The sequence below is a fragment of the Halichoerus grypus genome, chromosome 1 (assembly GCF_964656455.1).
Source record: "Halichoerus grypus chromosome 1, mHalGry1.hap1.1, whole genome shotgun sequence".
Classification (NCBI taxonomy): Eukaryota; Metazoa; Chordata; class Mammalia; order Carnivora; family Phocidae; genus Halichoerus; species Halichoerus grypus.
Genome location: NC_135712.1, coordinates 140,431,602 through 140,456,576, shown reverse-complemented (window position 1 = coordinate 140,456,576; position 24,975 = coordinate 140,431,602). Strand labels below are relative to the sequence as shown.

The following is a 24,975-nucleotide window of genomic DNA, read 5'->3' as shown; positions in this document are numbered from 1 at the left end:
TTACACTAGTACCCCCAAAGTGAAATACTTCAGGAAAATTTAATAAAATATGGGCAAGATTATATGAAGAAAACTACAAAACTCTGATGAACAAAATCAAAGACCTAAACAAATCTGGGTATTTTCCATATTTATGGATGAGAAGATTCAGTATTGTCAAGATGTCAGTTCTTCCCCACTTGATCTATAGATTCAGTGCAATCTCAATGAAAATCCCAACAAGTTATTTTGTGGATATCAACAAACTCAATCTAAAGATCATATGATGAGACAAAGATGCAGAATAGCCAACACAATATTGAAGGACAAAGTCAGAGGACTTGGCCCTACCTGACTTTAATACTTACTCTAAAGCTACAACAATCATGGCAGTGTAATATTGGGAAAGGAATGAAAAAAACCAGATCAATGGAACAGAATAGAGAGCTCAGAAACAGACCCAATAAATATAGTCAACTGATATTTTACAAAAGAACAAAGACAATATAATGGAGAAAAGATGGTTTTTCAACAAATGGTGTTGAACAAATAGATATCTACATGTCACAAAAATGGATCTAGATATAGACCTTGCACATTTCACAAAAATTAACTCAAAATCACATATCTAAATGAAAAATGTAAAACTATAAAACTCCTAGAGGGTAACATAGGAGAAAATGGAGATGACCTAGGGTATGCAGATGACGTTAGATATAGCATCAAAAGCAAGATCCACGAAAGAAATAATTAATAAGCTGGACTTCGTTAAAATTAAAATTTCCACTCTGCAAAGAATATTATCAAGTGAATGAGAAGATAATCCAGAGTGGGAAAAGGTATTTACAAAATAAATGACAAAGCACTGTTATCTGAAATATACAAAGAACTCTTTTTTTTTTTTTTTTTGCTTCTCTCTCTTGGTTTGTTTTTTTTTTTTTTTTCAGATTTTATTTAAATTCTAGTTAGTTAACATACAGTTCAATATTGATGTCAGGAGTAGAATTCAGTGATTCATCATTTACGTATAACACCCAGTGCTCATCATAACAGGTGCCCTCATTAATCCCCATCACCCATCTGCCCATCCCCCACCCACCTCCCTCTATCAACCCTCAGTTTGTTCTCTATCGTTAAGAGTCTCTTATGGTTTGTTTCCCTCCCTCTCTCATTTTTCCCCCTCCCATATATTCATCTGTTTTGTTTCTTAAATTCCACATATGATTGAGATCATAGGATAGTTGTCTTTCTCTGACTGACTTATTTTGCTTAGCATAACATGCTCTAGTTCCATCCACATCACTGCAAATAACAGGATTTCATTCTTTTTGATGGCTGAGTAATATTCCCTTGTAGATATACACCACATCTTCTTTAGTCATTCATTAGTAGATGGACATTTGGGCTCTTTCCATAGTTTGGCTATTGTTGGTAATGCTGCTATAAAGATACAAAGAACTCTTAAAACTCAACAAGAAGAAAATAAACAATTGAATTAAAAAGCAGACAGTGAACAGACACCTCTCCAAAGATTTATAGATGGCAAATAAGCATATGAAAGGATGTTCATCATCATACTTCATTAGAGAACTGCAAATGAAAACATCAATGAGGTACCACTGCAGACCTAATAGAATGGCCCAAATCCAGAATACTGACAACACCAAATGTTGACAAGTAGGTGGAACAATAGGAACTGTCATTCATTTCTGGTGGGAATGAAAAAATGATGCAGCTACTTTGGAAGATAATTTGGCAGTTTCTCATAAAACTAAACATACCCTTACCATATGAAATGGGTCTGTATTTTTTACATATCATTTACTGACCTTGCAGATTTCAACAATGAAAGAGCTGCATCAAACATAATAGTGTGCCAATTTCTGTAGGGTAGGAAGAATTTAGGCCAAGAAATTACTAGTCTTTATTTCTGGGTTGGAAGAAGACATTTTGGGTTAAAGAAATCCTCAAAGTTGCTGGGATGAAATAAGTTGTTTGCCTCTAAGCTACTCACCTTTTGTAAAATATCTGAATAATGGCTAATTACCTCTCAAAGTTACTTTTGAACACAGTAAGAAGCTGAATATGTACTAGAATTCACCCTGGAAGCTAAGGAAGGATTACAGTGCCTATTTTGGAGATAGTAAAGAGTAAGTATGAAGTGAGTGAGCCTATTATGGCAAAGACTGAATTCCTGTGTCTTTGTACCCCTCCATTCTGGCTCCTTTGGGGACAAGAATCTCTTTAGGCATAGGACTCTCTATAATCAGACTGCATTACATCAAATTCTGCATGCAAAAGTCAGCAGGCTTTCAACAAGAAAATGGTCTACTACAAAACCAATGAGAAAAAACCCCTCTCCATAGTCTCTGGACAAGCAAGAATGCCAAAGGACACAGACATAAATACGCAGCACATACAACGACAGAGACATAGTTCCATATTTATTGAAAGAGTGTGTCTATTGCTAATGTGAAATGGTATAATATAACTTTAAAAAATAACTGACTATATTATTTCAAGACACGAATATTAAAAACACTAAAAAACCCGAAATATTTCAAAGTTTATTTTGGTTACACAAGAAAAACATACACTCCGTGAAAAGAATAAAATTGTATTTGTGACAATACAGTGACTTCAACCTTTACTGATAATAAACAGAGACATTATATTTTCAGCACAAGGAATAAAATCACATTTATGGTAATAAATGTCTCTTTTCCCAGTCTCAGAGTAAACCAGAATAATGTGCTTGTCATTCTTTTCCACTCTTTTAAAATCTACTTATTTCCTTTAAAATCTAAACTTAGGTAGCTGGGTTAATATTTAAATTTTTCTCAAATAAAATATTTTCACATCTAAGTTTTAAAAATATATATATATTATATTCCAAGAAGAAAAAGATGTCACTCTTAAAATTCAGTCAGCACTAAAAGGCCAGATCCTCCCATAATCTATTTTGAAACTTAAGATGATCATTTTAGTAATTAAGATGATAATTATTATCACTAAGAACATATTTAAGTTTATTGAAAATCATTTTTTTAAAGATTTTATTTATTTATTTGACACAGAGAGAGAACAAGTAAGGGGAGTAGCAGAGGCAGAGGGAGAAGCAGGCTTCCTGCCGAGCAGGGAGCCCAATGCAGGGCTCGATCCCAGGACCCTGGGATCATGACCTGAGCCAAAGGCAGACACTTAATGACTGAGCCACCCAGGCACCCCGAAAATCATTATTTTTATGTGACAATCATATTCAGAATTAAAAATGTGTCCTACCTACTATAATCCCTATGATGAATTCATTTAAAAAGCTATCTATAAACCATAATATTTATGATTCAAGAGCACTTTCTTTGAAAATGACCTGAAATCTTACCATATTTTTTCACCTCATTAAAAAAGTTGAAGATTGTTTTTATCTCTGCCTTGAATTTCTTTAAAAATAAAACATTTTGAAAAATACTTTGTTCTGAAAGAATGCAGCATATGCAAGTGAAAGTTTCACCCCAGAAATATATTTTAAGGCCACAGCTTCTAATTTTGAAATATATACTTTGAAATACACAAGAGAACTTACGTAGATAGTCTAAAGGTAAAGATGATAGAAGCATTTAAATAGAATGTATGTTTAGTCACTGAAAACAGTTTCAAAGGGGAAAATACATACTATTAATCCATATAAAAATTTTTTTCAGGGACAATGATACATTATATTCTTATGAAGAGAAAGAGAGATTTTTTTTTAAATGTGCAAATGTATTTTGGAAAGCATGCATCTGAATAAATCCTCATTTTGGGGTGGTAAAGAATAATAAAGTTCATATACCCTGTTTGGATAGGCGGCACATTTCCAGTCTTTGCTCATGGGAATATCCGTAGAGGAGGTAGGCTTCTTGTAGCGCACTTTTATACCATTTCTTTTTTTTCTTACATTTTTCTGGCTAAAGAAACAGAAAAATAATAAGACTCATTTCTAAATATATAATTTTGTTTTAATATCTACTTGATTTAGCTGTTGAGCTGGAATTAATCTGACTTAAGCATTATACCATATATTAGACTTTGGTATATGATTATTATTTTATTATTTTAGAGTATACCAAAGTTGGGGAAATCTTGTACATTAAAAGTCAAAGGGTCAGATTCTTGATTCACTTAGATAATATTTTAATATGATTCATCTCACACTTTAAAAACTTACAAAAAGGCCACCAAAGTAACAAGTCAGTATTAATATATCTTGTTAGAATAATTTGATTCTCTATTAAGAGCAATGATAGTGAAGTGGTATAAAGTGAAAAGCCAAATTTCTTATTGTAAGAAAATTAATTCTATTCACAACCAGTTTTGGTGTTATGACAGGCAGGTGACATATTCATACAAGTTCCTTAAACTTTTACCCCAATTTCTTCATCTGTAAAATGTGGATAACAGTATATACATCATAAAGTTTCATGAGTATTAAATGAAATAATAGATAGCAGTTTTCTGGCATAGTATGCACTCAATAAATGTTATTCTACTTGAATTCAGTACTTTTTCTACATATAAATTAATTTTAAAAATATTTTGAAAAGAAAAACAAGAGTAAAAGAATCTCTATGTTAAAAATCACAACTGGCTCAATAATTTTTCCAATGTTATTTTAGAATTTGCCTAAAATTAAAAGATTTTATTTTTAAGTAATCTCTATACCCAATCTGGCTGGGGCTTGAATTTACAACCCCAAGATCAAGAGCTGCATGCTCTACTGACTGAGTGAACCAGGCACCCAGAATTTGCCTAAAAAGTTTTTTATAATGCTTTTAAATGTTACAGTTTATAAAATGCATACCACCATTTTCTTCCTGGAAACTTTACCATCAAAAAGAATACAGGTTTTTATTCTATAATCCCGTATTTACCACTTGCATATAATGATCATATCTTTATCTCAGATATAGAATTCACTCTTTATATAGAAATGTAAATCTATGTAACACCTATATTCAGTTCATTCAGAGAATGAAACTGTCTATATATTTATTTATTTTTATTTTTATTTTATTTAAATATTTTATTTATTTGACAGAGAGAAACAGTGTGAGAGAGGGAACACAAGCAGGGGGAGTGGGAGAGGGAGAAGCAGGCTTCCCGCGGAGCAGGGAGCCCGATGTGGGGCTCGATCCCAGGACCGTGGGATCATGACCTGAGCCGAAGGCCGACACTTAATGACTTAGCCACCCAGGCGCCCCGAAACTGTCTATATATTTAAAGCTCTTTTCAAATTCCACCTTATTCTTGGAATCCCCAAATTAATATAATCTATCTGTTCCCATTACACTTAATATTTTCTTTTAATCATTTATTACATTCTGACTTGTATTATAATTATTTGTATTCATAACTGCCCCCACCCCACCATAAAATGAAAGGTCCTGAAGATAGAGGCAATAAAGAGTATTTCATCTTTGTGTCCTCCACAGTACCCATTTGCCTAATCTCATTGTGTATCATGTAAGCATTCAGAAAGTGGTTGTTAAATTGCATGTTGTTCTGGACACTGATTTATTTGATATAAAAGCAGTCAAACAATATAATCAAACAAAAATCTATTTTTTTAAATCTACTTTTGTGCACAGAATATTTAAATTTTATTCATTAATTTCATAGAAAAAGATGAAAAGATAGGTAGATACAATTCAAAAAACATGAGAAACTATAAGAATATCTAAGCTAGTGTCTGCAGATTTAAGATAATTCTTACCACTTAAAGGTTATAATGATGCTAAATAAGAAATTAGTAAAAAATAGCCTAGAAGCTGATATGGCACTAAACAATTGAAGTTAAGGAAGTTTCTTCAGAAAAACCAATAGAAGTTTCTTCAGAAAAACCAATACTGTAGACAGCTAAAGTAAACTTTGGTGAGTTTGGGGAACTAAAACACTTTTAAAAAAAATCTGTGTCTGGGATTCTTTGAGAATTTATCAGTAAGTATGTGCCATCTAGTGGTGATACAATTAAACATCTTCAAAGAAAAAAATTAAGACTTTATAAAGAATTTTGAATTCTGGAATTAGGCTCAGCTATGCATTGTATTTTTCAACTAAAGAAATGATAGGTGCATATCCTAAAGTGTAGACTGTGCCTCCCTACCCATCTCTGGTATTGTTTCTCCCACAGGTACCCATTATTACCAGTTTCTTTTATAGTCTTTCAGAGATACCATATGCATCTACAAACATTTATATCATTTATATAAATATAGCACATTTTACAGAGTGTTGTGAATAGTTATATATACTTCTGGGTTTTTCAATTTGTCTTGCAGATTGCTTCATTTATTGATTGATTCAACATATTCTAAACCCTTGGGATCTATCATTGAAGAAAAAAAGCTTACATTCATTCTAGGCAGTGTAACAGACAATCGATAATAAGCATAACAAATCAATAAAGCCTACAATATGTTATAAGAGGTTATAAGTTCTATGTAATAAAGAAAAGTTAAGGGTATAAAGTAGTCAGTGTAACTCTCATGAAAAGGTGACATTTGAGCAAAGACCTGAAAGAGGCCAGGGAGTTAGCGACATAGCTATCCCAAGAAAGAGTACTCCAAGCAGAGAAGAAAAGACTCTAAGATGGGAGAATACAAGTGTATTTAAGAAGTTTGAAGAAGCCAAGCTGGCTGAGGCTGAATGAAGAAGGCAAGAGATAGGGAATGAGGTCACAAAATTATCAGGGGCCAGATCATGGAGGTCCTTTCAGGCCATTGTAGGAAATTTGTCTTTTATTCTGAGTAAAATGGGAGCCATTCCACAGGTCTGAGCAAGAATAACATTTGATTTGATTCAATGTTTTAAAACAATCATTGATTGTTCTGACCAGAATAGACTATACAGGGGCATGCAGATATAAAACGACTAGCTACTGCAATAATCTAGGCAAGAAATTACGGTGGTGTCGACCAGGATAGCAGCAGCCACTGTGGTAAGAAGTGGTAGGATTCTGTACATAATATGAAGGTAGAGCAAAAGGAATTTTTGCCCAACTGAAAACTGGTTGTGAGAAAAAGAGAGGATGACTCTTAAGGCTTTTGGACTGAGCTAGTAGAAGGATAAAATTTGCTGTCTATAGAGAAGAAGGCTGTCAAGGAAGTGAGACTTGTGGGGGAAGATCAAGAGTTTAGATATGTTGAGTATGAGATGTCTACTGTGACATCCAAGTGGGGATACCGAGGAGGACTGTGGTAAGGGAATTCAGAAGAGAGAATGGAACTGCAGATAAAATTTAGGAATCATCCACACACATAGTATTTAAAGCCAAAAAACTGGATGAGATAACTAAAGGAATGAGGAAATAGATGTACATATATCCACACATGTGCTATGTATGTACCATTATTTATTTGACAAATGCTCTAATAATGAACATTTAGGTTATTTTTAATACTATGCAATTTGAAACAATGCTGTAATAAAAAAATTTGTCCATATGTCACTTTGCCCATGTGAAAGTGTACTGAGGAATAAATTCCTAGATGTTGAATTTCAAGGTTTGAAGTATGTATATTTTAAATTTTGGAAGTTATTGTGAATTCACTCTTGAATGAGGTGGTCACAATTTACAATGCCATAAACAGTATGTTTCCTCATCCTGGAAAACACTTCTGTTACCAAACTTTTAGATCTTTGTCAATATTTTAAGGGAAATATGGTATTTCTTTTTTATTATCATTTTCATTTCTTAAATTTAGTAATTATGAGAAATTTTTAATATTTTTCCAGCTTTGAGATATAATTGACATATAACTATTTAAGAGCACAACATAATAATTGGATACACGTCATTACCAAAATAGGGTTAGTTACTACCGCCATAAACTCATATAACTTTTGTGTGCGTGTATGTAGTGAGAACATTTAAGATCTACTTTTTTTGCAAGTCTATAATACAGTAATATTAACTTTAGTCTCCATGCTGTACATTAGATCCCACAACTCATTCATCAATTTTTCACATTTTTAAAAGGCATTTTCTTTTCTATGGAATGACTGTTCAAGTCCTGTGTTCATATTATATTGGTCTTTTTCTTAATGGTTTATAAGAGAATTTTATAAATTAAATAAGTAATACTTTGCTACATTAATTGCAAATATCTTCTCCTGTTGACAGTTTATCTTTTAGATATTTGTATTGTCATTTTTGTTTATTTAAATCTTTCATCCTTCTAGCACTAATTTGGATGCGAGGTATGACGTATAGCTTCTACTTTATTTTTTTTCCCAAGTAGCTAGCTATTTGTGCCCATAGAATTTATTAAATAATACAACTTTAATTATTTGAATATAACCTTAACCACTAACTATATTTCCAAGTACTCTGGAGTCTGTTTTTGGAGTTTATATTGTTATCTTTATCTGTTGAATCACTATTAGTACCGAATTGCTTTTTTTTTTAAAGATTTTTTATTTATTTATTTGACAGAGAGAGACACAGCGAGAGAGGGAACACAAGTAGGGGGAGTGGGAGAGGGAGAAGCAGGCTTCCTGCTGAGCAGGGAGCCCGATGCAGGGCTCCATCCCAGGACCCTGGGATCATGACCTGAGCCGAAGGCAGACGCTTAACGACTGAGCCACCCAGGCGCCCCCCCCCCCCCGCTTTTTTTTTTAACCGAACTGCTTTAACTACTGGAGCTTTATTGTAATTTTATATTTTATAGGTCTAACTCCCTCTTCTATATTTAATTTTCCTGTACATTTTAGCACTCATCTTAAGTCCTTTTTAAAAATTGAGATTGCTTTAAAATTAATTTAGGGAGAATTGACATTGTTCCACATTAAATTTTCTAAACCAAGAAGAGGATTGTATCTTTCCATTTACTTAGGTTTTATTTTCTGCCTCTTAGTAGCCAAGTTTTATTCATATAGCTCTTACACATGCTTCTTAAGCTTATTCCAGTGTATTATGTATGTTTTGTTGCTATTATAAATGGGAACTTTTATCCCTTCATATTTTCACACTGGTTACCTCTCTATAGTAATTTTATAACTGCCATATAACTGAATTTTCTTATTGTTTATAATAGTTTTTTGATTTGAGTTCCATGGTTTTTCCAGGTAAACAATCATCTACTAATAAAGGTAATTTTGCTCTTTTTCTTTCCTGTATGTGTACTTTTGCTTCTTTCTTTGGCTAACTGCATTAGCAATTCTACCAGTACAATTACATAATAATAGTAACCTTATATACTTTTAAAAACCCAAATTTCCTACCTGAACAACCAATGTCTTCTCTAATTAAAATAAAACTTTCAGTTGAATGAGTTTGTGTACTTTTCAAGACATGCTAAAGTGATTCACAGTTACTTAAATAGAAATCTTCTGCAGAAGCTACCAAAAAAATGTTTATTTGTTATCATCTTCATAAACTAAGCTGTTTAAGACATTATCATAATGTTTCAACTGGAATATGCCAAGGAAAGGCATATAGTAATTACTAGGGCAAAGTTTGTGAAGGATGAATGAACATCATGCTTGAATGAATTATAGTAATAACATTGTGATTAGGTTCAACTTAAAAATACTATAGTATTTAATGAGATAAATGTTCAACTTGAAGTTTACATTTTGGACAAAATTCAGCAAAGGATACAATGCTGTCTTGAATAAACCCAAACTAAGGCAAAAACTATTGTCCCCCCCCCCCTGCTTTTTTTAAGAAATAAAACTTTTTTTTTTAACAAAAATTATCTCTTAAAGGCATGAAAACATTTACATTGACCATTTCGGCCAAAAGTCAAGTAAGATAATTAAGTTTAGATTTAACAAGGAATTGTTCAAAACCAAATGGTATTGAAAATAAGATTCAAACTCAAGCAGAAAATAACTGCCATTCAAACTCACTCTATCAACTGGAATCTGGAGGTTTCTTAACCCTTGACTGAAACCTACTGCAGCTCTTGTGACTTTCCTGGTAACTTTCAGATAATAAAATGTCCCAGAGTTATTTAGTCCCCTGAAATTCAAAAACTAAAATGTCTACTCGCACGTTAAGAGATAAATTCTAAACTCCATCTTAAGTTAGAGCTACTGTCCTCCACAAGCTAGGAGCATACTTTAGGCTCAAGTGGTCCTCCTTTTCCTCTATGTGCTTCTCTCTCTCTCCCCACATCTTCAGGGTTCTCTGGGATTGAAAAGATTCGGTGTGGAGAATGGAAAAGAAATTGCAAAAAAAATGTTTTTGGCTGCTACCACAACAACTTGGGGTTGATGCTTTCTTGTTTTAAAGTGTTTTTTATTATGGGGTGCCTTGTGGGTTTTTGGAGAATGTTTTCTACCAATTAGGAACAGCTCCCTTTGACACAGGAGGTCTTTCTTTCAACTGGTTGCTTGCAATCTCCCACCCCATTACCAATTTTCTGCATTGTTCTGCCTAGATTGCAAAGGAGCAGAAAGCCAACTTGGGTGGGGACCCTTCTAAAATGACCCCCGATTCTTTTTCCCAGGTTGCCTACATCATTGCTCCCCCAAACCATGGGAATGCTGGCCATTCTCAGTGCCTTTAGCTCTTTTCACTCCCGCCAGACCTGATAACCAGATACTCTCGCTCTGTAGGTTCTTCAGAGGAAAGCTGGATGTCAGTATGCTATGTTGCTCAAGCTTCAGAGTACAACATCAAGCTCTCAAAAAATCCCTCATACAGGAAAATCAGCATCTTTCCTTTTCCCAAGATGGAGAGTGAAGAGGTGTAGGGAAAATGCCACAGAATATCATTATTTTCTCCAAAGAAATTTCTGTATGTTCAACCTCAAACCTTTTATATCCTTGCATAAATTGGGCTAAGGGCTGCCAAGTCAGTTTTGGCCCCTCCTTTGCAACGTTTAATTATTTTTGTCTTCATTTTTTACAGTCTTAAAGACATGCCTTTCAGTAAAACCTGGGTATATCTAATAATGTTAGAACTTTCAAATTACCTCCCACCCCAAAACAAAACAAAACACAGACAAGTTTTCAAATATACTTACGAAGAAAATTTTAAAGGCAGCTCTTTAGCAAACTTTCAAAATGCTACAAGCTTATAAAGTCAAGGATAAAGATCAATGATTTCGCATGAAATCATAAAAAGGACTGGACATCTTCAAATTCCAGTAAATTCTATGATCCCAAGAAGGAAGACCATGCCCTTCATTATGTTTATAATACTCTGGCAACTTGAGTTTTCTCAATCAGTTTATTACATTTAGGGTGGAGGGGAAATAAGTAATCATCATAGAAAGAGAAAAATAAGTCATCATAGAAAGAGAAGGAAGACACACAGTCTAAAAATTTGTGTGAATTTATGAATGTAAATAAGATGATTCTTGATAGATGTATTCTTGGTAGATGAATAAGCATGTAAATATTTGGAGTAAAGATGAGGTTTGAGACTACTAATAGATGGTTAGACAGGGAAGATAATACCCTATGTCTGAGAAAACTCCTAGCTGTGTCTAAAACTGAAAAGTTTGTAAACTACTGTCCTATATGATCTTGTTTCAATTGTGTATTATTGGCTAACTGCAAAGGACTTAATATCATTTTTACATTTCCCAGGATTTGAGGAAGAAATTGAATGTCCCATTTTATTGAATAACATTTGTGCTATCACCACATACTAACATGGAGTGGCAAAGTCAAGGAAAATAATATATATGTGTCGGTCCACCCAGTAAGGCCAGAGGAACGAAATCTGCAATCCATCAGAAATTCGTATCTTTTGTTGCTTTGTATTTAAAGATTGCTTCTCCACCTCAGAGTTAATCAAGATAACAATAACCTAAAGTTGTAGCAGGATAAATCTTATGCCTCAAACTTGAATGTGTAAGCAGTGTCCCATTACTGATTTCTGCTAAATAAAATACAATGTAACAGCCCGCATCCAACAAGGATAAGAAATTTGGTCTCAGTCATTTGAGGGCCCACCCCTTACTTTCCCTAGGTTCATATAAATTGGACAGAAATTAACGATGGCCGAAGAGTGAAGACAGATCATTACTCTACAACCCAGAGTGGTTACATGAATAGCAACATCTCTGTTCCAGTCCCTTGAAGTCAGGCGGTCTAAAGCTTCATGGCCACGCCTAGACAAAAGAAGTTTTTTGGAAGTTAGGAACTTATTGGCATGAGTTCAACCTCCCCGGGGTGCACCACACGGTGCTATTCTTCTCTGAGGAACTGCCACTTGTCAGGACACTGACAGACTTTTGTCCTCTTCCAAGTCTGAAAGGATCTCTTCCCTGCTCAGCTGCTCAGCACTCCTGCCTGTCCCTCTCAGAGGCACTGACTTCTCTGTCCCCAGTCCACCCTTCCCACCCTCGAGGAACTCGGGTCCGGAGGACAGGCAAGCTCTGCTTTTGATCTCCACAAAAGAAAACTCCCCTGACACATGGGAACACAGGGGCCTGACTACTTTTTGGAATAAATGAAAAGGGAAAATACAATCAAAACAAGAAATATTATCAACCAACTGCTGGTGTTTGGTTGGCTGGGGACAAGAATTTCCTAGCAAAGGGACTTTGAATATTAGAATAGATAGGCAAGTGGTACTTTCCTCCTCTCCTCTTGGCACCTTACTCCCTTACTCGCCCCCCCCCCCACCTATTGCTTTTCCTTAATTTCCCCCCACAGTACTCCTTGACAACTAACATACCTTATCTTTTTATTATTATTTGTTTGTTTACTATGGGTCTTAACCTACTAACTCATGAGGGCATTTGAATTTTGTCTGTTTTGTTCACATCTGAGCCTAGAAGAGTCGTAAATAATAGAAGCTCAGTAAATATTTATTATTATAAATAGAGATCTTTTTGTTCAGGGTGGCATTGGTAAGATCCAGTCAGAAAACTGGAGATGAAAATGAAAGCTCCTGTATTTTAATCCTGAATTATGTAATTAACCCTAGAAGAGTAAAAGAAAAATATATAAAGATGAGGACCACTGGGCATTATGATATGGTGATATTACTTCTAAGACAACACAGAACTTCAGTTTTTGTATAGAAATCAGATCTGTAAAATATTTCATGGGCCACTGATATATTCCATATTAGTAAGTATATTTTTCCTTAGGAAAAAAAAAATGTGTCTAACTTCAAGTACTTTAAATACTATGTAAAAAATAATACCTAATTTTAAAACTAAAGTAATTCAATCAAGTGCTTTTTAATGTGACCTATTTGGGGGATGGTAGAGTCTCACTACAGTCCTGTAGGTACAATGGTAGCATCTACAATCCGAAATTATCATTTTGGTTACATCAATATTAAAGTTAACTGCAAAATAAGTACTTATAATTTAGAAAATGTATCTTTTAGACACAATGTTGAGCATATATTAAAGGTCTGAAAAACCAAAATCATAGGTACTTAGCCTGCTTTACTGAGCTTCATAAATTCATTGAAATGACTTCAAATATTGACCATTACTTTAAGTTATTTCTTACATAATATGCCTTTAGAAACATGAGGATATAATTCATAGATTTCATAATCTAAAAATATATAAAATAATTTTCCTTTGAAATGCATCTCTACTGAATGTTTGAGGATCAACACTACTGCCTATTCTAAGGTACTCTGCCTGGTGATTTATGTTAATTGCTGCTATTTATACATTCAGACTTGCCGTGAAGCTCGCTGACTCTAACCATGCATTGCCCTGATGCATTGTTCTATTTACTATCACACCAAAGCTATTGCTCTTCTCCTCTGTTGGGCAGACTGTTTTCACTTAAAGCAATTCAGTAGAAAGTTAATCACAAGGATATCTTGTCTTCCTTAAATTGGATTTCTGCAACAGCAACCAGTAATCTAGACAGTAAGAACATTCCCGTTCCTTTGATGCTCACTAGAAGATAGTCACATCACACCCATGTGCATCCACACTTCTTGGCTTCCTCTCTTCTCATCTCTCATCTTTAACATAGGATCATATAATCTTCATATAGTCAACTCTGGATTAGACAGTTTACTCCAATTATTGGACACCTGAAGGAAATATTGCTTTCAAAATCTTATTAACTTATTGTTTACTCTAAGTTTCCTGTGGTATACATAAATAGGAATTTTGCTTACTCTAACGCAGCAGGATTTTAAGATCAAAATAACTTATGTCTACTCCCCACACTACTGGAAAGTGTGAACTAGCTAAGCTGACAAAAAAAAAAAAGTTCTAGTTCTGTTTAGTCTGATCCTTTAAAGGATCTGAGAGATTATGTATTATACCTGAGAGATAATACTGAGAAGGCAATGAGTACTAGGGGAGAAATTAGAAAGAAAGAATAAGGAAATTTGAGAGTCCAATTACAGTGTGGTTCCATTACTTGGCTTGAAATATTGGGAATTACCAAAACAGGAACTGAGTATTCCTTGCAAAGCTGGGGGTAGAGGGCAGAGGACGAAGCCAAGCAGTCTAAAATAGTCCCAATGGAATATCAGAAAAATCACAGGATACCAGATGAACTTTTTATTAACTTAGACTTTAACATATGTTTTACTAAGTAATTTGAATATCTAAGCTCTTTTCCTATTAGGATAGACAACTGTTACATGCTGTGGTGGTGGTTGTTTTTTAAAGAAGTCCCAGTCTGACATTTTAGGTTGCTCTATTATTTAGACTGACATCCTTCTGAAAACAATTTTTATACAACCAATATATTGGTCATTTAGTGTGATGGAACTGAAATCAGATTTTGAGAGGAGAGAAAAAGAAGAGGGCTCCAGCTGTCACAGCAGGGAAAAAATCAACCACCACCAAAGAGAGAAAGTATTTAAAGGGACAGGGGAGTCTAACATCATAATTTTGCTGAAGATCTGTCTGGCTTCTTTAGCACCACAAACTCATAAACACACTTATATGTTTCACACACATACATACACACAAAAAATGCAACATAATAAAAATATACATTTTCATAAATATTTTCTTTAGGTAATTCCAGTAAACATAGAAAATAGGTATTTATGGTGAGATAATCTGCTATATAGTGGTTCTTGAGATTCACTGAGGAACAATACAGATTCACAGAACATTCCCAAGTAGGTTCAGGAATAAATATATATACTTGTATATATATGTGCCTATATATACCAGAAATACATACATATATATATATATATATATGTATATATGCATACAGACATATGTATTCTTTTCCTAGTCTTATTTTTTATTTTTTTTTAATTTTATTATGTTATGTTAGTCACTATACAATACATCATTGGTTTTTGATGTGGTGATCCACGATCCATTGTTTTCGTATAACACCCAGTGCTCCATGCAGTACGTGCCCTCCTTAATACCCATCACCAGCCTAACCAATCCCCCCTCTCCCCTCCCCTCTAAAACCCTGTTCATTTCTCAGAGTCCATAGTCTCTCATGGTTCATCTCTCCCTCCAATTCCCCCCCGCATTTTTCCCTTCCTTCTCCTAATGTACTCCATGCTATTCCTTATGTTCCACAAATAAGTGAAACCATATGATAATTGACTTTCTCTGCTTGACTTATTTCACTTAGCATAATCTCCTCCAGTCCCATCCATGTTGACGTAAAAGTTGGGTATTCATCCTTTCTGATGGCTGAGTAATATTCCATTGTATATATGGACCACATCTTCTTTATCCATTCATCTGTTGAAGGGCATCTCGGCTCTTTCCACAGTTTGGCTATTGCGGACATTGCTGCTATGAACATTGGGTGCATATGGCTCTTCTTTTCACTACATCTGTGTCTTTGGGGTAAATACCCAGTAGTGCAATTGCTGGGTCATAGGGTAGCTCTATTTTTAAATTTTTGAGGCACCTCCACACTGTTTTCCCAAGTGGCTGTACCAACTTGCATTCCCACCAACAGTGTAAGAGGGTTCCCCTTTCTCCACAACCTCTCCAACATTTGTTGTTTCTTTCTCTGTCCATTTTTGCCATTCTAACTGGTGTAAGTTTGGTATCTCAATGTGGTTTTGATTTGGATTTCCCTGATGGCTAATGATGATGAACATTTTTTCATGTGTCTGTTAGCCATTTGTATGTCTTCTTTGGAGAAGTGTCTGTTCATGTCTTCTACCCACTTTTTGACTTGATTATTTGTTTTTTGGTTGTTGAGTTTGAGAAGTTCTTTATAGATCTTGGATACCAGCCCTTTATCTGTAGTGTCATTTGCAAATATCTTCTCCCATTCTGTGGGTTGCCTCTTTGTTTTGTTGACTGTTTCTTTTGCTGTGCAGAAGCTTTGTATCTTGATGAAGTCCCAAAAGTTCATTTTTGCTTTTGTTTCACTAGCCTTTGGAGATGTATCTTGAAAGAAGTTGCTGTGGCCGATGTCAAAGAGGTTACTGCCTATGTTCTCCTCTAGGATTTTGATGGATTCCTGTCTCATACTGAGGTCTTTCATCCACTTTGAGTTTATCTTTGTGTATGGTGTTAGAGAATGGTCAAGTTTCATTCTTCTGTATATAGCTGTCCAATTTTCCCAGCACCATTTATTGAAGAGACTGTCTTTTTTCCATTGCATGTTTTTTCCTGCTTTGTCAAAGATTATTTGACCATAGAGTTGAGGGTCCATATCTGGGTTCTCTATTCTGTTCCATTGGTCTATATGTCTGTTTTTGTGCCAGTACCATGCTGTCTTGGTGATCACAGCTTTGTAATATAGCTTGAAATCAGGCAACGTGATGCCCCGGATTTGTGTTTCTTTTTCAACATCTCCTTGGCAATTCGGCGTCTTTTCTGATTCCATACAAATTTTAGGATTGTTTGTTCCAGCACTTTGAAAAATGTCATCGGAATTTTGATCGGGATGGCATTGAAGGTATAGACTGCTCTGGGTAGCATAGACATTTTAACAATGTTTATTCTTCCGATCTATGAGCATGGAATATTTTTCCATCTTTTTGTGTCTTCTTCAATTTCTTTCATGACTGTTTTGTAGTTCCTAGAGTATAGATCCTTTACCTCTTTGGTTAGGTTTATTCCGAGGTATCTTATGGTTTTTGGTGCTATTGTAAATGGAATCGTTTCTTTAATTTCTCTTTCTACAGTTGCGTTGTTAGTGTATAAGAAAGCAACTGATTTCTGTGCATTGATTTTGTATCCTGCCACATTACTGAATTGCTGGATGATTTCTAGTAATTTGGGGGTGGAGTCTTTTGGGTTTTCCACATAAAGTATCATGTTGTCTGCGAAAAGAGAGAGTTTGACTTCTTCTTTGCCAATTTGAATACCTTTTATCTCTTTTTGTTGTCTGATTGCTCTTGCTAGGACTTCTAGTACTATGTTGAACAACAGTGGTGAGAGTGGGCACCCTTGACGTGTTCCTGATCTTAAGAGAAAGGCTCTCAGCTTTTCCCCATTGAGGATGATATTCGCTGTGGGTTTTTCATAGATGGATTTTATGAACTTGAGGAATGTTCCTTCTATCCCTATACTCTGGAGAGTTTTAATCAGGAAAGGATTTTGTATTTTGTCAGATGCTTTTTCTGCATCAATTGAGAGGACCATATGGTTCTTCTCCCTCCTCTTATTAATGTGTTCTATCACATTGATTGATTTGCGAATGTTGAACCACCCTTGCATCCCGGGGATAAATCCCACTTGGTCGTGGTGGATGATCCTTTTAATGTATTATTGGATCCTATTAGCTAGGATTTTGTTGAGGATTTTGGAATCCATATTCATCAGGGATATCGGTCTGAAATTCTCCTTTTTGATGGGGTCTTTGCCTGGTTTGGGGATTAAGGTAATGCTGGCCTCATAGAATGAGTTTGGAAGTTTTCCTTCTGTTTCTATTTTTTGAAACAGCTTCAGTAGAATAGGTATTATTTCTTCTTTGAATGTTTGGTAGAATTCCCCAGGGAATCCATCAGGCCCTGGACTCTTGTTTTTTGGGAGGTTTTGGATCACTGCTTCAATCTCGTTACTGGTTATTGGCCTATTCAGGTTGTCAATTTCTTCCTGTTTCAGCCTTGGCAGCTTATAGGTTTCCAGGAAGGCCTCCATTTCATCCAGATTGTTCAGTTCATTGGCATATAGTTGTTGATAATAATTTCTAATAATTGTTTCTCTTTCCTTGGTGTTAGTTGTGATCACTCCCCTTTCATTCATAATTTTACTAATTTGGGTCCTTTCTCTTTTCTTTTGGATAAGTCTGGCCAGTGGTTTATCGATCTTATTAATTCTTTCAAAGAACCAGCTTCTAGTTTCGTTGATCTGATCTACTGTGTTTCTGGTTTCTAATTCATTGATTTCTGCTGTAATCTTAATTATTTCTCTTCTAATGTGTGGCTTAGGCGTCGTTTGTTGCTTTTTCTCTTGTTCTTTAAGATGTAGAGTTAGTTGGTGAATTCGGGATTTTTCTACTTTTTTGAGTGAGGCTTGGATGGCTATGTATTTCCCCCTTAGGACCGCCTTTGCAGTATCCCATAGGTTTTGGACTGATGTGTTTTCGTTTTCGTTGATTTCCATGAATTGTTTAAGTTCTTCTTTGATTTCCTGGTTGACCCAAACATTCTTGAGCAGAGTGGTCTTTAGCTTCCAAGTGTTTGAATTTCTGCCAAATTTTTTCTTGTGATTGAGTTCCAGTTTTAGAGCATTATGGTCTGAGAATATGCAGGGAATAATCTCAATCTTTTGGTATCGGTTGAGACCTGATTTGTGACCCAGTATATGGTCTATTCTGGAGAAAGGTCCATGTGCACTCAAGAAGAATGAGTATTCTGTTGTTTTAGGGTGGAATGTTCTGTAAATATCTATGAGGTCCATCTGGTCCAATGTATCATTCAAAGCTCTTGTTTCCTTGTTGATTTTCTGCTTAGATGATCTGTCCATTGCTGAGAGTGGAGTATTGAGGTCTCCTACAATTAACGTATTGTTATCAATGTGACTCTTTATTTTGGTTAACAGTTGGCTTATGTAGATGGCTGCTCCCATGTTGGGGGCATAGATACTTACAATTGATAGATCTTCTTGTTGGATAGACCCTTTAAGAATGATATAGTGTCCTTCTGTGTCTCTTATTACAGACTTCAGTTTAAAATCTAATTTGTCTGATATAAGAATTGCTACCCCAGCTTTCTTTTGAGGTCCGTTGGCATGGAAGATGGATCTCCATGCCTTCACTTTCAGTCTGGATGTATCTTTAGGTTCAAAATGAGTCTCTTGTAGACAGCATATGGATGGGTCCTGTCTTTTTATCCAATCTGCAACCCTGTGCTGTTTTATGGGAGCATTTAGGCCATTCACATTGAGAGTGATTATTGAAAGATATGAATTAATTGTCATCATGTTGCCTGTGAAGACCTTGTTTTTATAGATTGTCTCTGTAAATTTCTGTTCTGTGTCACTCTTGGGGTCTTTCTCCTTTTATAGAACCCCCCTTAATATTTCTTGCAGGGCCGGCTTAGTGGTCCCATATTCTTTCAGTTTCTGCTGGTCATGGAAGCTCTGCATCTCTCCATCCATTCTAAATGAAAGCCTTGCTGGATAAAGTATTCTTGGCTGCATGTTCTTCTCATTTAGTACCCTGAATATGTCTTGCCAGGCCTTTCTGGCTTTCCAGGTCTCTGTGGATAGGTCTGACGTTATTCTGATCTTCCTCCCTCTGTACGTAAGGGATCTCTTCCCCCTAACTGCCCTTAAGATGGTTTCCTTGGTTCTAAGATTTGCAAGTTTTACTATTACATGCCGGGGTGTTGGCCTGTTTTCCTTGATCTTAGGAGGGGTCCTCTCTGCCTCTAGGACTCGAATGCTTGTTTCATTCCCCAGATTAGGGAAGTTCTCAGCTATGATTTGCTCAAATACATCTTCTAGTCCTCTCTCTCTCTCCACTCCCTCCGGGATTCCAATTATTCTGACATTGGAATGCTCCACGGTGTCACTTATTTCTCTGATTCTATTTTCATGGATTCTGAGTTGTTTTTCCCTGACCTCCTCTTTTTCCCTTTTTATCTATTATATTATCTTCCAGGTCGCTTATTCGCTCTTCTGCCTCAGTTACCCTAGCTGTTAGATTATCTAGATTGGATTGGATCTCATTGATAGCATTTTTAAGTTCTGCCAATTCACCTTTTATTTCTGCCCTTAGAGACTCTATGTTGCCATTAATTGATTTCTCCATTCTAGCCATTGTCTTCACAATTGCTAGCCTGAATTCCATCTCTGACATCTTGGTTATATCTGCATCCATTTGTAAATCTGCAGTATAAGTCATAATCTCTGAGTCTTTTCTGTTTTGGGGGCTCCTCCTCCTAGTCATTCTGTTGATGGGTGTTTGAGGGAATGTATAGAGTCCAAATTATTGACCAGAACCCAAGCAAGATGCACCTGTTTTCTTGGGACCTTAGGGTTGCTGGCCTCTTGTTTTCCCAGCCTGTCTTCTGCGGGAGGGGCCTGCTGTGCAGTTACTCAGGCAACCCTGTTTGGGCGGAGTTGCCCTAACCCCCTCTGGCGGGGGATGGACTCAGCGGGAATCAGTCTTTGGGGCTTTTGTTCTCTGGCGGCTTTCCGCTTCTCTTCTGTGAGTCAGAGCAGAAGAGACCGTTTCCAACCCTCTGCCTCAGAGCAGAGAGACCACAGTCTGTTCTTCAGTGAACTCTCCAGGCCACACTGTCTCCGTTTCTGTCCGAGCTGCTATAAACTGCAGCGTCCTGGGTTGTGCGCCCCTCCGCAATGCCCCCAGTCCTGCCTCCAGGTTGGGGCTTGTCTCTGCCCTTTGTGCTTCTAAAACCGCCAGCCACTCCCAGTTCACGTGCACGCAACCCCACCGCTCTGGGTTTCTGCCCCGGGGCTGCCCTAAAGTCCTTTCCCCGCTGCTACCGGTCTGCGAGTCTGTGCCTGTCCGCAGGGCATGAGGCTGTTGCTCACCAGCGGTGTAGGATCCCCACGGCCAGGCACCCTTCCGCTGCCGTTTATCCTCCGATATCTGCCCCCGGAATCACGGCTGCCCGCGGAATCAGGGCTCCCCGCTTCATACCTCAAAACCAACCACCTGCGACTATTCTGTTTGTAGAGATCCAGATCTTCTTACATCTCAGGCTGATTTCGTGGGTGCTCAGAGTGGTCTGGTAGATATCCAGCTCAATTCCGGGGACCAGTTGAAATAGGGTCCCCTACTCCTCTGCCATCTTTTCCCTTTCCCCCCTTTTCCTAGTTTTATTGAGAAATAATTAACCACACAGCACTGTGTAAGTTTAAGGCATACAGCATGATGGTTTGTTTTGCATATATTGTGAAATGATTACCACAATAGCTTTGGCTAACATCCATCTTCTCATATAGATAAAATAAAAAGAAAGGAAAGAAGAAAAAACAAACAAAAAAATGTTTTCCTTATGATGAGAACTCTTAGGATTTACTCTCTTAACAACTTTCCTATATATCACACAGCAGTGTTAGCTATAGTCATCATGTTGTAACTTATACCTCAGTACTTAATTTACTTTATCGCTGGAAATGTGTACCTTTTGACCACCTTCCTCCAATTCCCTTCCTCCACCCTCCACCTCTGATAACCACAAATCTGATCTTTTTTTCTATGAGTTTGTTGTTGTTGTTTAGATTCCGCAAATAAGTGAGGCCATATGGTATTTGTCTTTCTCTGTCTGACTTATTTCACTTAGTATAATGCTTTTCAAAGTTTATCCATGTCATCACAAATGGTAGAATTTCCTTATCTTTTTTATGGCTGAATAATAAGGAACAGTAATATTTTAAAGAGCTCTATGACAGGGCGCCTGGGTGGCTCAGTTGGTTAGGCGACTGCCTTCGGCTCAGGTCATGATCCTGGAGTCCCTGGATCGAGTCCCGCATCGGGCTCCCTGCTTGGCAGGGAGTCTGCTTCTCCCTCTGACCCTCCCCCCTCTCATGTGCTCTCTCTCTCTCTCATTCTCTCTCAAATAAAACCTTTAAAAAAAACAAAACAAAACAAAACAAAAAATTTAAAGAGCTCTATGACAATGAGCAATTTTGGGAACCAGCAGTATAGTAAAACAAAACAAAAAACCAAAACAAATCCTGGCATCAAGATACCAACGTTTGTACTAATAATAACCAATTACTGCTAAGGTTACAAGAGAATAAAATAGATACTAGGTTTTAATGATACTCATGAAGGGGTCTTAAATCTCTGTCTAAGAATCAATACATTAAACATGAAGAAGAAAGCTTTCACATCTTTGTCCAACTTTGAAAAGTTCTGGTTTATGGCTAAGTTAATTAACCAAGTTGGCTGAATTAACAGCAGGAGATCAGTAAGAAGGATATTGTGATCTTCCAGTTTATAGATGATAGCTTATTATGAATTTGGTATGCTTATGAAGATTAGAAGCAGATGGCCCAACATAAATTTCAAGCAGGTTGACACATAATGTAAAAACCTGAAGTTTGTAATCAGAAGACCTAGGCTTGAGTCTCAGTTCTGCTACTGTATGACCTTAGGCAAGTCACTTAACCTAAGCTTCAACTTTCTTAACAATGAATGAAGATCACATGAGATAGTGTATGTAAAAAGTACTTTGTAAAATGTAAAGCATTTTTCAAATATTCATTATTAATGTCATAACTGATCAGGACATAAATATTTATCATTTGGTCTATGCAATCCAAGACAATGAGCGAGGAACTCTATTCACAGCAGGGAGGAGTTGACTGAGTACACATTTTATTTCCATAGGAGTTCTGTGAAAGAGTCTATTATTAATTTTTTAATTTACTAATTTACCCAATGCTTGTGTAGCACTAGGCATCAAGTACAGTTTTAAGCACTTTACAAACAAATCATTTTAACTTCCTAACAAGCTCATGAGGTAGGTACTATTGCTATCTTCATTTTACAAATAAGGAAACAGAGGTACTGAATTTAGAACTTGCCCAAGCTCATGTAGTTAGTAAGTGACAGAGTTGGGGTTCATACACAGGCCATCAAGCTCCAGAATTTGTGGGCTCAACCACTATAAAATTTTATTTCACTAAAAGGCAATTCTATTGGGGCGCCTAGGTGGCTCAGTCAGTTAAGGGTCTGCCTTTAGCTCACCTCATGATCTCAGGGTCCTGGGATCAAGCCCTGTGTCAGGACCCCCACTCAGTGGGGAATCTACTTCTCCCTCTCCCTCTGCCCCTCCCTCCTGCTCGTGCTCTCTCTCGCTCACATAAATAAAATCTTTAAAAAAAAAAAAAGGCAATTTTGTTGCACAAGTCTCAAAGATGGTGTTATGAAGAGGCTTGTAGCCCATATCCTAAGAAATAGAGGGTATTGAAAATAACAGAGGCCTGTCATCTGGTAACTTTCTGTATCAGGTCATATTTATATTTCTTAGGAAAATTTTTTCTAGGATTATTAATCAGTAGTTGAAAACTTAATCACCATTGAACATGTAGTTAAATATTCAATTTTATGTTACATATATTTTATCATAATTTTTAAAAAGAATCAAAAACTTAAATTCGTTTATTGCAACAGCTTAAAGAATTTTACATATTCTGCTTTCAAGTTGTAGACTTTTCAAAAAGATTTATTTATTTATTTGAGAGAGAGAGCAGGAAGGAGGAGCAGAGAGAAGGGGAGAGAGAGAACCCCAAGCAGACTCCCCACTCTGTGTGGAGCCCAATGTGGGGCTCAATCCCAGGACCCTGAGATCATGACCTGAGCCGAAATCAAGAGTTGGACACTCAACCAACTGAGCCACCCAGGTGCTCCTCAAGCTATACTTTTTATTTTGCAAAACTAAGTATATTGTTAAGTCTATAGCAAGAGAGCTGTTGTAAACACTGCTACATAAAATGACAGTATTAGTAATGAATTATTAGTAATAAAGTATTACTAATACATTGATGAAACAGAGCACATGAAGCAAAGTGAACACTGAGTCAATGGATAATTTTTAAGGCCTGTGCTTATCTAAAGTGTGGCTATCTCCCATTGCTCTGGCCAGGCTGACTGTTACAGCTAGGGACATTCAACAGGACTGGGAGGATGGGTTTAAATCAGCCATGAAAATAAGCATGTACTTATTTGTCCTGAGCCTTAAAAATGTCAGGACTGGCCTAATGGATTTTAAGCAATAGTACATATGGTTATCAAGACCTGGACCTAAAGAAAATTTACTTGGCTGCTATTTTCTACTCCACATTTGCTTATTTTTTATGGAATATGTGTTTATGGGGAAACAATTGTTGTATTTATTATAGACAGATACTCAGATTCTGTTTCACAACAGAATTGTAAGAGCAAGTGGGAATTCTAGGAGAAGAGGATGGTTAAATATGTGATGCAGAATCAGTACACATTTTGGGAGCTAAACAAAATGGTAAGGAAGTGGTAATTCTGAAATTTATTTTCAAAGTTAGTTTAGTCGGTATTGTTTAAGGTTTAGGGAGAATGGGTTTTGACTGAGTCATGGATTGGTCTTAGCCTTTGGCTAGAAGATATGATATAATCAATCAGTATGTGGGGGAATTAGAAAGAAATCAAAAAGAAAGTTAATAGATTAATTGTAGACTTTCAGCTATATGATTATGAGTTTTGGATTTCACTATTCACTATGGAAGAATGTACCAAAAAGTTACTCCACAACTATTTACTAATTTAAGAACCCTAACATAAAAGATTCATTTTAAGATAGACTTAGTCATAAGGGGTATGACTCTGAAGGCAATTTAGTGAGCCTGTATTTTGACTTAAAAACAATGATCTGACTCTGGTTCCTTTAACAGAAACTAAACATTTCTAGAAAATTGAAAAAGCTATATATTGGAATTTCTTAGAAAAGATTATTGCTGTTCCAGTGAAGAGTCAATATGAGAAACCTAGGTGATACTTAATACATTTTTCATGCATTTGATGATGGGAAAGGTAGCCACCTGTTCTGTCCTTTATAAGCTGAGTATAAAGTTGGCCATATTATTTGGATTTGGACTTTTTAACTTCAGTAGAAGTTCACAGCTATCTAAATTCATAAGAGATGAAGTCGGGAGATGACAGAGG

At 36.2% G+C, this 24,975-nt stretch overlaps 1 protein-coding gene across 7 annotated transcripts in view; it reads right to left on the bottom strand.

The window, feature by feature from the left end:
• The window catches only part of ZCWPW2 (zinc finger CW-type and PWWP domain containing 2), a 136,626-nt gene that overhangs the window by 41,323 nt on the left and 70,328 nt on the right, over positions 1–24,975 (bottom strand). For 6 of the 7 annotated variants that reach the window (XM_078072610.1, XM_078072600.1, XM_036093025.2 and 3 more), the window contains one exon: positions 3,812–3,926. The exons of the other annotated variant lie outside the window; for it this stretch is intronic. In XM_078072610.1, the coding sequence (XP_077928736.1) occupies positions 3,812–3,926 (115 nt within the window). The remainder of the gene's footprint in view (positions 1–3,811; positions 3,927–24,975) is intronic. 7 annotated transcript variants of the gene reach the window in all.